General features: G+C 47.0%; 5 protein-coding genes across 5 annotated transcripts; 2 read left to right on the top strand and 3 right to left on the bottom strand.

The window, feature by feature from the left end:
* Nucleotides 1–67: 67 nt before the first annotated feature.
* On the bottom strand, nt 68–2,472 carry BC939DRAFT_403830 (acyltransferase ChoActase/COT/CPT; the record flags this gene model as incomplete). Its single annotated transcript, XM_051552770.1, has 3 exons — nt 68–931; nt 1,039–1,254; nt 1,702–2,472. The coding sequence occupies 3 exons, from the start codon at nt 2,470–2,472 to the stop codon at nt 68–70; spliced, it is 1,851 nt and encodes a 616-aa protein (XP_051406502.1).
* A 627-nt stretch (nt 2,473–3,099) lies between these two features.
* BC939DRAFT_44507 (uncharacterized protein) lies at nt 3,100–4,412 on the top strand. Its single transcript, XM_051554757.1, has 2 exons — nt 3,100–3,860; nt 4,145–4,412. Exons 1-2 carry the CDS (start codon nt 3,201–3,203, stop codon nt 4,220–4,222), a joined length of 738 nt encoding a protein of 245 aa, XP_051406501.1. The 5' UTR covers nt 3,100–3,200; the 3' UTR covers nt 4,223–4,412.
* Nucleotides 4,413–4,627: 215 nt separating this feature from the next.
* Nucleotides 4,628–5,197, top strand: BC939DRAFT_469158 (uncharacterized protein). Its single transcript, XM_051557989.1, has 2 exons — nt 4,628–4,907; nt 5,040–5,197. The coding sequence occupies exons 1-2, from the start codon at nt 4,657–4,659 to the stop codon at nt 5,071–5,073; spliced, it is 285 nt and encodes a 94-aa protein (XP_051406500.1). The 5' UTR covers nt 4,628–4,656; the 3' UTR covers nt 5,074–5,197.
* A 35-nt stretch (nt 5,198–5,232) lies between these two features.
* BC939DRAFT_469156 (uncharacterized protein) lies at nt 5,233–5,988 on the bottom strand. Its single transcript, XM_051557988.1, has one exon. The coding sequence runs from the start codon at nt 5,814–5,816 to the stop codon at nt 5,313–5,315; it is 504 nt and encodes a 167-aa protein (XP_051406499.1). The 5' UTR covers nt 5,817–5,988; the 3' UTR covers nt 5,233–5,312.
* Nucleotides 5,989–6,511: 523 nt separating this feature from the next.
* BC939DRAFT_511056 (uncharacterized protein) lies at nt 6,512–7,738 on the bottom strand (the record flags this gene model as incomplete). Its single annotated transcript, XM_051561099.1, has 1 exon — nt 6,512–7,738. The coding sequence occupies exon 1, from the start codon at nt 7,373–7,375 to the stop codon at nt 6,512–6,514; it is 864 nt and encodes a 287-aa protein (XP_051406498.1). The 5' UTR covers nt 7,376–7,738.
* Nucleotides 7,739–11,855: the final 4,117 nt, after the last annotated feature.

The following is an 11,855-nucleotide window of genomic DNA, read 5'->3' as shown; positions in this document are numbered from 1 at the left end:
TTGATGTGTTGTCTAGACCATAAAGTGGTGTGTAGTGTGCTTCGTTTTTGTTTGCAAGGAGCAAGATTTACAGCTTGGACTTGGGAGCCTCGAGCAAGGTTTGCTCAAACAGCTTCCTCATCTCAGTGGCAGCCTCCTTCAAGTAGTGGTGCAGGTGGTGAGGACGCATTTCGTTCAAAGCAGCGACGTTGAAGCTGAGGTTGTTCTCGTTGATCATGTAGGCAACTCCGTAACCATCAGGCACGACCTCGCCCCAGCCGTAACCATCAAAGTACTCGCACGACAGCTGAGAGGTCGACAGGTTCCAGTGGCTCGAGCGGCTGAAAATCTCCTGGGTGAAGATCGTAGGCTTGCTCTCGTGTGACTTGAGCGACAGACGGAGACCCAGCAGGTGACGATCGACACCCTTACCCTCCACAGCATTGGCCATGTAGCTCACATGCGAATCGAGTGCCTTCTTGAACAGAGCAGTCTTATCAGCAGCAGAGACATGAGGGTCCACCATGGACTTGACCCAAGCAACTGACTCAGTGCTGACAGTACGGCAGGTCTCAGTACGGCCGTGCTGGAACTTGCGAACCTGGGCAGACTCGTAGGTGGGGCGAGAAACACCGTGCATCTTGTAGTAGGCGAGCTGGATGATCATCTGAACATAGGCATCAGGGGAGCACTTGAACTTCTTGATCAAGCCCTTGCCATATCCCTCGTAGTTCTGGACATAGAGGCCGTGCTTGTTGATCAGCTCCTCAAAGTTCTTCTCCGAGGTCTCGATCGCCTTGTGGACGGCAGTGTTGAAGGCAAAGTTGAGCTTCTGAGGGACCTCTAAGCTGGAGGAGACCGTGGCAGATCCGTGATCGATCTTGTTCTTGGCCAAAGACGTGCAGACATAGTCGTTCAAGCGGCAGGTGGGAGTTCCGTCCATGGTAGAATGCTATTTTGATATCCAATGCATTTTTCACCTCCGTCAGTATCCCTGCAGTATATTGTGAGTTCTGATGATCGTTGAATATCGAACAGCAACTGCTTTCATTTCCCTACCTCGCCCATGAAACCGGCCTTGCCGTTCTCAAAGACAATGAATTGGAGGGCCTTGTCAAAGAAACGGTTGCGGCCATCTCCGTGCCAGCAGGCGCGCGAGATCTCATCACGAGTGACGAGGCTGGAGTCGTCCAAGCAGAGCAAGAAAACCGAGGACTCGATCTTGCGGAGGAGCTTCTCGTTATGAGAGCCAGCGTTGATCAACGTCTTACGGGCCTAGTAGATGGAGCGCAAAAATAAAATAAAAAAAAGTTTCGGTCGAGTCAGTAAATGCAAGTGTTAAATGGCACAAAACATCAACGGATGAATTGTGTCCGTCAAAATTGAGGTTTCCTTGCTTTCACTGCCGCTGATTGCAGTATCGGGCCGAGAATGACGATCAGGCCCAGCCCAGGTTGGATCCCAAAGTATCTACCATTCACCAAACAGCGGCCTCCCCGACGAACGCCGAACTTTAAATTATAGAAGCCGATCCGTGCTTGCTGAAGCGAAGTATTGTCGTAATAAATGAGGTCGACAAGGATGGCATCCAATGGGTCCGCTTCCTGCAATGCTCTTTTGTCTCCTTGTCAAGAAAAACCGTGTCGGCTCTAGTCCTGTGGAATGTTCAATCTTTTGTCGCTTTAGAATAAAAATGAGTGTCGGAGTAATCAGCACACATACCTCGGTCCAGATATCACGGTTATCCGAGGTCAAAGCACCGATGGCGGGGTCCTTGCGGTCGCCAGCCAACTTGATGATGGCGTCCAGCTGGGCCTCGATGTCGGCAGTGCTCAGAGGCTTGCCATCCTTGATCAGATCAAAGGTGAAGAACTGGTTGTGGCGGACGACGGCGACGTGGTTGTTCTTGGCGGGGTCAAAGGCGAGCTCGAAGTCGCTGGGCTTGGCAGGGTATCTGCAGGCGTTGAACATGTACTTGTAGGTCGAGGAGTCCAGGGGGCTCTTCCTGGCCATCTCGGGTGGCAAAGTCTCATCCACGACCTGTCTACGGAAGTCCATGGCGGCCTGAATGATGGCGGCAGCACGCTGGGTGGGCTTCGTGCGGATAGAATCGTCCTTGTAGACGTAAAAGTACGAGACATAGATGACGACGGGATCACGGTAGCCAAAGTAGGCGAGATCGTTCCACCAGTCCTCAAGCCAGTTGACGGTCTTGGGATCGTTAGCCTTGGCGAGCAGGCGCCTCTGGAGCTCTTCACCGACACCACCGGGCTTCTTGAACTCGGCAACGGCGGCAGTAGTCTCCTCGAACTCCTTGTCGTTGAGCAGAGGGCGAACTGACTTGAGGTAGCGTGCGCAGGTCTCCTCTAGGGTGGGGACAGGCAGTTTGGGGAGGGCAGTGTCGTAGCGGTAGAGGGGTCCCTTGGTCATATCGGGCTGGCCCAGACCAGGGAAGGTCGCGGGGGCAGCACTGGTGTAGTTTCTATGGAGCATGCTTGAGATGATCTTGTTTGATGATGAGGAAGAGAGAGGAGAGAAGAGAGTGGATGCGATGGAGCGATGGAGCGATGGTGAGTGTTCCTGATTGAATGGATGGGTATGTTTTTACTCCTGAATAGTCTAGGGTGGTTGGTTGGCTGGCTGAGGTTACCTTTGGCTGGACAGCAGCAGTGCTGGGCTTGAAAGAAGTGATCTTGAGCGAGTTGCGGAGGAAGGGTCTGGAGACTGAGGCCAAGGAGCGGAGAGTAGACATCTTTCTTTTTTAAAGGCGGGGCAGCGGAGCAAATACGAAATGGGATGATACGATGCACAGCGACCATTCGGAAGGAAGAAAGTGGAGGAGAGAGCAGGCCAGCCCCACCCGAGGGAATGTACTCGCCCAATTGCGCTGTTGAAGGAGACCAAGCGCCACGTGCGAGGGTGAGACATCTATTCCCCCCTCCTCCTTCTCTTGCGTCGACCCCTCTTTCTCGCGTCGATCCTTCTCTCTTCTCTTTTCCCCCTCTCGCCGTTAACTGACCCTCTGCTCTGTGGGCCATAAAGGATCTACAGTGTATATGTAGCGTGTTGATCGACCCTGCGGCTGTGCTGTAAACCAAGTCTGTCTCACTGCCTCTTCTGTCCCTGTAGTCTGCCCCGCACACCCTCCTTCGCTTCTTACTCTACCCCGCACTCTCTCTCCTGTCCTCTTTTCCCATTCACCTGCCATTCCTGATTGAACAATGAGCGAACGCACTGTGCTCATTCCTGAACTGGCCGAGCTCATCGCAATCGACCTCACGCCTCCTGACCTCGCAGCCTGTGTCCGTGTCGACCGAACCTGGTTCAGTACCTTCATTCCTCAGCTCTATCGACACATCTGTGTCTTCGACTTTGACTTCCACAGCCACGAGAACCAAACCAACCGAAAATCCCGTTTCGAAAAATGGCTTCAGTTTTGGTTCCCAAAGAAACTCGGCGGAAGCCAGGTCTACAAGTACGCACACCACATCAGGACTATCTCCACCGCCAATGTCCATTCCCTCCAGTACCTGGGCGATACCTGCACCAACCTGACGCATGCGACCGTCGAGGAGTTCCTCTCAAAGAGGACTGAATGTCGGGCATGTCCATTCTTTGATAGAGAGATCCGTTACTGGGAAGACTACTTCCGCAAGACGACCCTTCTTTGGACCGTCGACATCTGGGAGGCTCTCATCCAGAGAAACCCTCGTCTGGTCTATGTCAGTATGGATCTATACCAGATCAAGGATGGTCTTCACAGGATTGCCGAGGCCTTGGGCAACCTCGATCATCTACGAGAGACCTTTCTACGCTGGCCCCAAGCAAAAAATACTATCCAGCTCTTCCTTGACCAGTGCCCCTCTATCCATACATTTACCATTTGCATTGAGCCGCACTGAAAAAAAAAAAAAAAAAAAAAAAGCATGCATGCATGCTCTCCCACAATCCATTTACTTTCTTTCAACTCACACGCTTCGCTTCTCTCTCAACTTTTCTCTCCTTTCTTCATACTCCTACCTTTCCGTCTTTGCATCTTCAACTGCGACAGTCTCTTATTTCAGATTCCATGCGGCGCACCGCAAGAGGCAGCTTCCCGAAGACACTGTTCAACTTTGTCAGGCGGCTTTCGGGACATGCTTTTTTTTTTTTCAGTGCGGCTGACAATTTGCATGCATGCAAAAGAACCACTTCACAGCCTATTTTCGACTTTGCTAATAACTCGAGTTCTATCCCAGCCTGAGAAAGATGGTGCAGAATTTCCATTTATGGTAATGTGCTTGCCTGCTGCCTGCACGTGATGGCGTCCTCAGGCTGGTTACATTTCTTGCAGTGGAATCATCTACAGTCCTTTTTGTGAAATAGCCGAACTTTCATAGTAAAAGTTGGGCTATTTCGACTGAATTGAAATACATACACGAGGCTATTCATTTTTTGTGATGGCTGAAATACGTTATTTCCCTGCAATCTTTACGCTCATGACTACATCAAAACGCGTGTCATTCTCACTCTCACTTTGCTTGGAGATGAGAACGCGAGCTACCGAAAAACAGTACGGTACTTGATTCGTAAATCTTACTAGAAATAAACTCATCATGTGACCTCTTAAATCCTTGCAAAAAAATGAATAGCCTCGTGTATATATTTCATTTCAGTCGAAATAGCCCAACTTTTACTATGAAAGTTCGGCTATTTCACAAAAAGGACTGTAGGCTCGTTAAAAGTTTCGACCAATGGGGAAATTTTTGTGCATGGTCTCAAACTTGTGCGATCGAAAATAGAAATAAGCGCATTTTTAGCGCCAACCTTATCCTACATCGACATCTAGAAATGGTTTCGCAAACTGGCTATTCATCCACATTCTCATTGAGCTACAGCCTTCAAAAGTTGCCCATCACCTCGACATCTCGCTTTATGGGAAACACTTCGTAAGGACCGCCGGTGATTCCTGTTCACAAGCGCCGGTTTACTTAAGCCAGGTTCAGGCGTATTTCTGAAAAACTATTATTTACAGGCTTTTTTTCATTTAATTCATTCAAAATCTCACTTTTCGTTCACAGCATGCGGACCAACGCCGGTGATTCTTGTTATTAAACACCACTTTGCTTAGCCAAGTTCGTGGGCTTCAATGAAAAACCATTATCCACTGGCGTTTTTCATTCGGCAATCATGAAAACTCCCAGCATTCCAGGACTTTTGAGGAGTATTCAATATGTAGTCAAAAAATAATATATAAATTTCACAAAAAAAATCCAGCGGCTATGCCTAGTAGGTCTACAGGGATTGTGTGAGGTTTTTATTTTTATATTGCAAGAGGAAATGTGGAGCTTCTTTTAATGGTGGGAAGGGGATGGCCAGCTGGTGATGCCCAAAGCGCCTTCGCATCCATCGCTACTACGTCCCATGTTGCAGTGAGGTCCCTTTTCGTGGCAGAAGCGGATGCACCAGCGTCCGCTATCGGGCTCGAGGAGTTCGACAAAGACAGGGTAGCCGGGGGCGATGTTGTCGCCAGAGTCCTTGTGGACATCGTACTGTCCGCCACCGTCCTTCTTGAGGAGACCCACGCTGGCGTCGTTCATGAAACCCCAAGCCTGGACATAGTCCTTGGTGACCTGGAAGTTCTTGGTGGCAAAGAACTTGGAGGGCAACAACTTGGGCTTGCCATCAGTGCACTGGACATGGCCGTTTTGCTCTGTGTCGCCAATGAGTTTACCGGGAGGAGGAAGGATAAGGCAGACTAAGCCAGACTTAGGGTCGATACGGACAACGTTGGTAGCTTCGCTACGGATCAGACCGAGAGCCAGAACGGAAAGGACGGAGAAGAGGGCGAGACGCATGGTGTGCTTGTTTTCTTTGGGGGGTATGAGGAATGGAGTGGTTGTCGGGGGGGAGAGGAGAGAGGTAGTTTTTTGGAGTGAAAGGAATGTGTTCTGGATAACCTTTTTATAGATTCCAGGACAATGGGCGCGAAAACTACGTCACCAAAGTGGCGATTCGCGCGCCCCTCCTAGATCAAAACTAAGACGAAATTAATTGAGACGACCTGTGCCCCTGAACGCTCTCCGTCGCTGCTGCTAGTGGAGCAAGAACTTGCTACTTGCATCCATGGGTAGTTCCCATCGATATCTTTGGGCTTGAGTTGCAGGGACCGCTGCTGGCTAATCAGATGGTCACAGACTGCATTGCTGATGTTGTGGCCGGCCACGATGTCGCGGTGCATGTATGTCTTGCAGTTTGAACAATAAAGTCGTCGGATGTTAACTTGGCCCACAAACTCCTCGCATATTGTGCACTTTTTGGAAGTGTAATACTCGTTCACATCCACAACGATATAGCCAAGAGATCTGACCTCGAGAGAGCCAGAAAGATTAAGTAGAAATACGATATTAGTCATCACATTGTGCCGATTCTATTGTACCATAGATAACAATCATAGGCTAGCGAAGAGACACCACCATCGACCACTTACTTTTTGGACAAAGTACGATTGGAAAGACTCATGCAAGGAGGACAGTTTAGTCTTCGTAGAAAACTATCCAAGACCCACGCCGATGATGACCTTGTTGCTGTCTTCTCTCTTGGCACCTAGTGATTCTTCAACCAGTTTGAGAAGACGGCTGGCAATCTGCTTGTACTCCTCGTCTCGCGCCTTTCTAGCGTTCCACTTGTGCTTCTTCAGAATCACACTGCCATAGAAGGAATCGAGGTGAGTCTCCGCGTCCCGCAGCTTGTCAGTATAGTCTTTGATGCTTGCTGCAGAGCCGTGGAGGTGCGGTAGATTGCTCTCGATGCTGCTAATAGATCTTGAAGCATAGACCATCATTCCTTTCCTTAGCTTCAACCAACGCCTGTGCTTCAGTGTGGGCTGATACACCGCCTTCTGCTTGACAACCAGGTTGTAAAACTTGGTAGATGGTTTCTTGGTCATAACAGCCTCTCCTGCTCCTCCGACATTCGACGGGGATGGCTCTTTGATAGCGCCATTGGTTTCTTGTTCTTGATCTACGGTGAGTTGCTCGCAACTAGGCAGAAGGGCGCTTACTCTGATCACAAATGCTTGTCCTTGATCCAGACCTAAAATCTCGATCTGCTTCAGATCATATCCCCAAAGATCCGAGACGTCCTGTTTGGTCTTCACCACATTCCTGATCTCGGTCAAGGAATAATCCGTGCCGCCGAGAGTAGAATTGATGCGAGGTGATAGCTTGGCCTCGGGAAGTCGTCTGTACTTGACCGCATTGAGTTCGTTAAGCTTGAATGCGAGCAACTGAAGCCGAAACCCATCTGTCCGAATCAATCCACGTAAAGCATAGCCGCTCTCCTTGTAAGTGTTGGGCCCGAAGTTATCGTTTCGAATGGCTTCAATATGCTCTCTCATCTTATCAAGCGTCATCATCAAGGTCGACCGACCTGTGGTAATCTTTGAACCTTTTCCGTTCTCCCGGCGTATATCCTCTAATGTGGGTGATCAGCTTGGTGAGGAGATGTTCCGGTTCCTTTCTAGAGAGCCATAGCCCAACGTCCGCCTGCGAGATAGCTTCGATGTACTCGAAACTTGGAAAGTCCTGGTGGGTATACATTCGAAGTTAATATCGCAAGGCGTTGTCATGCCAGAAGATCTTAATGAGATCCAGCTCTGTAATAGAAATGAACTTGTCATCGAAGGATGACATCGGCACTAACGGTCGGCGACTCATACAGACCGTGCTGAGGAGAATAAGGTTCTCGACTGCGGAAATATTAGGCTCAACGTTGCTCCTTGCGTCTGAAGGCAAAAGACCCTTTTTCTTAGGAGCCTCGATTTACATTAAAAGGACAGACATTACCAGAAATTTAGCTCTAAATATAGCAACAATGTAGTGCTGCATATTCAGCCGAGTCCAGTGTGTACTTTATTACCATATAAATCTATTATCCCTGAAACTTAATTTAAAGTTGGTTAATAAATATGCAATAAACGAACAAAGTTTGAGGCTTCAAATGAGGAGCCCATTGCAGAAAATAAGATTACCCGCTTTAGCGAACAACCATATACTATGCGATCAGACTAACGCTTCGGCGCGGCACGAAGTTATCTTTGACAAACAACCGCGCATCGCAATGCATCCTGCTTTAGCGCAGCCTGTAGTCAATCCTGACGTACTATCACACTCTGCAATATCGTCTTATGGCACTTGCAATTCATATGTCAAAGATATCCCTGAAATAATTGATCTCGAAGAGATGTACAAACAAGAACGACAAACGACAGACTGGTAAAAGCAGCAACGAGGACTATGAATGTCTAAACCATCAAATTCGAATCTCGTCGTTGAATAAAATCGATGATGGTACTTTCAAATTCACCAAATTGAGCGTTAACAAAGACTAATCGGACAGAAGAATCACTTTTGAGGACGAAAAACATGAAGCCTTGCTTGATATAAGTGCAACAGACACTTGTATTCGGCATGACATTGCTCTCAAATACGGAATAAAAGTTAATCCTGCTGAGGGTATCATCGCGCTTGCCGATGAAAGCCAAACTATCCCTCGAATTGGTCAGACTGAAAACATTGAATTGCAGTACGGCACTCGAATTGTGTCAGCACCTATGGAGGTCACCAATCAATCATATCCGTTCATCATAGGAATGGATCTCTTTCATCAATTCGGTTTTAGCATTTCAGCTTTCGTCAATCCTGGCGATGATGCGATGCAACTCTCTGAATCTGAAGAAGATACCAAACCTTCATTAATTCCTGGTGAACAGCCTTCAGACGAAAAGTCAAAGGCATTCCAAGCTGCAAAACATAAGTTTCTCGAACGAATTGCTGAGTATCTGAAGTAAAATGCTGAAATACCAAAAACGAGCTTCTGTCCTGTACCAGAAATGAAGGCACATTTGCCTGTTCCTGAGGGCACTGTACTATTCAGAAGGCCCAGACCGTTTGCTGAAAAGCAAATGAGCATCTTCGAAGACACTATTCAAAAATGGCTACGCGATGATGTTATCACGCTTGCGCCAGTTAGCAATGTGCACAATAATACGCTAACGCTTGCTGCTAAAAAGGATAAGCATGGTAAGAAGACGCTGTGACGAGTCTGCCTTGACCCCAGACCGTTGAATAAGCATCTGCCGGATAACAATTATCCCTTACCGTTAAACAACGATATTTTTACTCGTCTTGGTGGACACACAATCTTTACTACAATTGATCTCTCTCAGGCATACCATCGTCTTCCAATTCATAAAGAGGATCAAGCATTGACTGCATTTATGCACAATGGCAAGCAGTACATGTTCAAAAAATGCACCTTTTGGACTGAAGCCATTGTCCAGTCTTTTTCAGAGGGGAATGTCAAGGATCCTCAGCGATCTTCCATTCGTCTGTAATTTCATTGATGACATTGCGATATTCTCAAAGAATTGAGAAGAATATGCTGAGCATATATAAGGTGTAATTGAACGGCTCAATGCAGCCAAATTGATAATCAACCGCGAGAAATGCAATTTCTTCAGCACACAAATCTAGCTGTTGGGCTTCATCATTGGACTGCGCGGCAAAAGTGTTGATCCAACCAAATTCGCAAACATTAATGAATGGGAGCCGCCAAGAACAGCGAAACAGATCCAGTCATATCTTGGCACGTTCAATTTCTTCCGAGAATATATCCCTTTGTTCAGTGACATTGCAGCACCGCTAGACGCGCTTCGTAGTCGAACCGAACCATTCGCTCTGAATCAGGCACAAATGCAATCATTCAATACTCTAAAAAATATGTTGACGAATGCACCAATTTTGTCATTCCCTGACTTTAGCAAACCATTCTATATTGCAACAGATGATTCGGACGTTGGTATAGGCGCTGTACTGTACCAATTGCCACACGGAAAAGAGCATCCAAAAGACATCAATTATGTCTCCCTCATGGCTCGTTCTTTGCAAGAAAGCGAACGTAAATACAGTGCCACAAAGAAGAAATTACATGCAATTGTGTTTGCTCTGAACAAATTCCATTACTATTTGTGGGGAAGACATTTCGATTTGTACACGGACCACCATGCCTTAATGTTCCTGCATTCTCAACAGAATCTTAATTCCATGATGAAAGCATGGCAAGATATCATTTTGAGTTATTTATTTACTGTCCACTATCGACCGGGAATCCTTAATATTCTTCCTGACGTTTTTTCGCGTCTATTCCCGGTGAGGAAACAGTAATCGCTCCATGCAGAAGTGCAGAAAAGAGCTCTTGCGTACGTACACATCCTTTAAAATGAGGAAGCAGAAAGAGCGGTAGTACCCGAAAAAGAAAGGGACGAAACCATGTATAAAGCGCATGCCATGGGTCGCCTTGGTACAAATGCTATGGTGAATTCAATCCATCAGCAAGGGGAAACTTGGCCCCATCTGGCCAATGATTGTTTAAATTTCGTAAAGCGCTGCCGAGAATGCCAGAGGATGAATATTGCTCGTAAAGGGTATCATCCTATGAAGGCAATCCATGCACACTTACCTGGTGAACTCATTGCGATTGGAATTGTAGGCCCTTTTGAAGAGTCCGAAGACAAGAATGTCTATTTGTTGATTATAGTCGATGCGTACACTCGGTTTGTTCTGTTGGATGCCTTGCCTGATAAATCCTCGTACACTGTCGCAAAGACCTTGTTCAAACGCTTTACTGATATTGGCTTCCCTCGCGTGTTACAATCGAATAACGGAAAAAAGTTTGTCAACGAACTCACCCGCATCATGACCACACAGGTGTATATAGATCATCGTCTGGTAACACCATACCATCCAAGGGGAAATGGAGTTGCAATATGATTCGCAAAGGAGTTAAAGGAGATCATCGTCATTGGGATCGACATATTCCCTTTGTACAATTGTCTGCAAATACGCGAACGGTTAGTCTGCACAATTCATCACCATTCTCGTTATTCTTCGCCCGCAAAGCAAATAACTTCAATAACTACACCATCAAAGAAGGCAGAATCATGAACGAAGAAGAACTGCTTGAACGTCTAAAATACATGACCGAGATCATGTTTCCCGCCATTAGAAAGAAATTTAAGGCGAAACAGCAAAAAATGATCGAATTCCCAGAATTCCCAGATGGAGCAAAAGTAATGGCTCTTGATCCGATTAAAGGAGGCAAGCTCACTCCACGGTATGAAGGACCATATACAGTGGCATGACGCACTTCACATGGCTCATATATTCTTAAAGATGGCATAGGAGCTTTGTTAGGACGTCACTATGCCCCATCTCAGCTCAAGCTTGTGCTGGACGACTTTGAAGATACTGATACCTATGAAGTGGAAAAAATCGTTGACCACAGGGCTAGTACAATTACACCCAACACAAATGAATATCTGGTCAAATGGAAGGGCTATTCCTCTGATGAAAATACATGGGAACCTGAAGGTCATTTTATTGAACGACGATGTATCAGCGATTATTGGGCTGAGCATCATGCCGCGCAATAGAAGTCGAATAAGCGAGCATACGATGACACAGCAACAGACACCCCTGTCTGGCCATTCACGCGGCGCAAACGATCTCGAAGTACACGTTCATAACCAATATCTTACTGCATAAGAGACAACTATTGCCCCTTTCACCAGAAAATAAAATTTCAATTTTAAAAATCCTAATAACGTGACGAACGCCTCGGATAAAATAATTTGCGTGCAAAACGCGTGTAACGAAAAATTATATCAAAGTAAAAAGGTCTCCGTCTTCTTTCATTGCGATCAACATCCGGTTCCCGAACCGGCATGAACAACACCTGACACGCTGGTCTCATCATCTCACCGGAGCACAAAGAGAAACAGGCGTTGGTGCCATCATTATGTTATCGTAAGAGAGGGAAAACCATTGATAATTAAA

This window comes from Gamsiella multidivaricata, assembly GCF_025024155.1.
Source record: "Gamsiella multidivaricata strain RSA 2152 chromosome Unknown BC939scaffold_126, whole genome shotgun sequence".
NCBI lineage: Eukaryota > Fungi > Mortierellomycota > Mortierellomycetes > Mortierellales > Mortierellaceae > Gamsiella > Gamsiella multidivaricata.
This window is presented reverse-complemented; position numbering and strand designations above follow the sequence as displayed.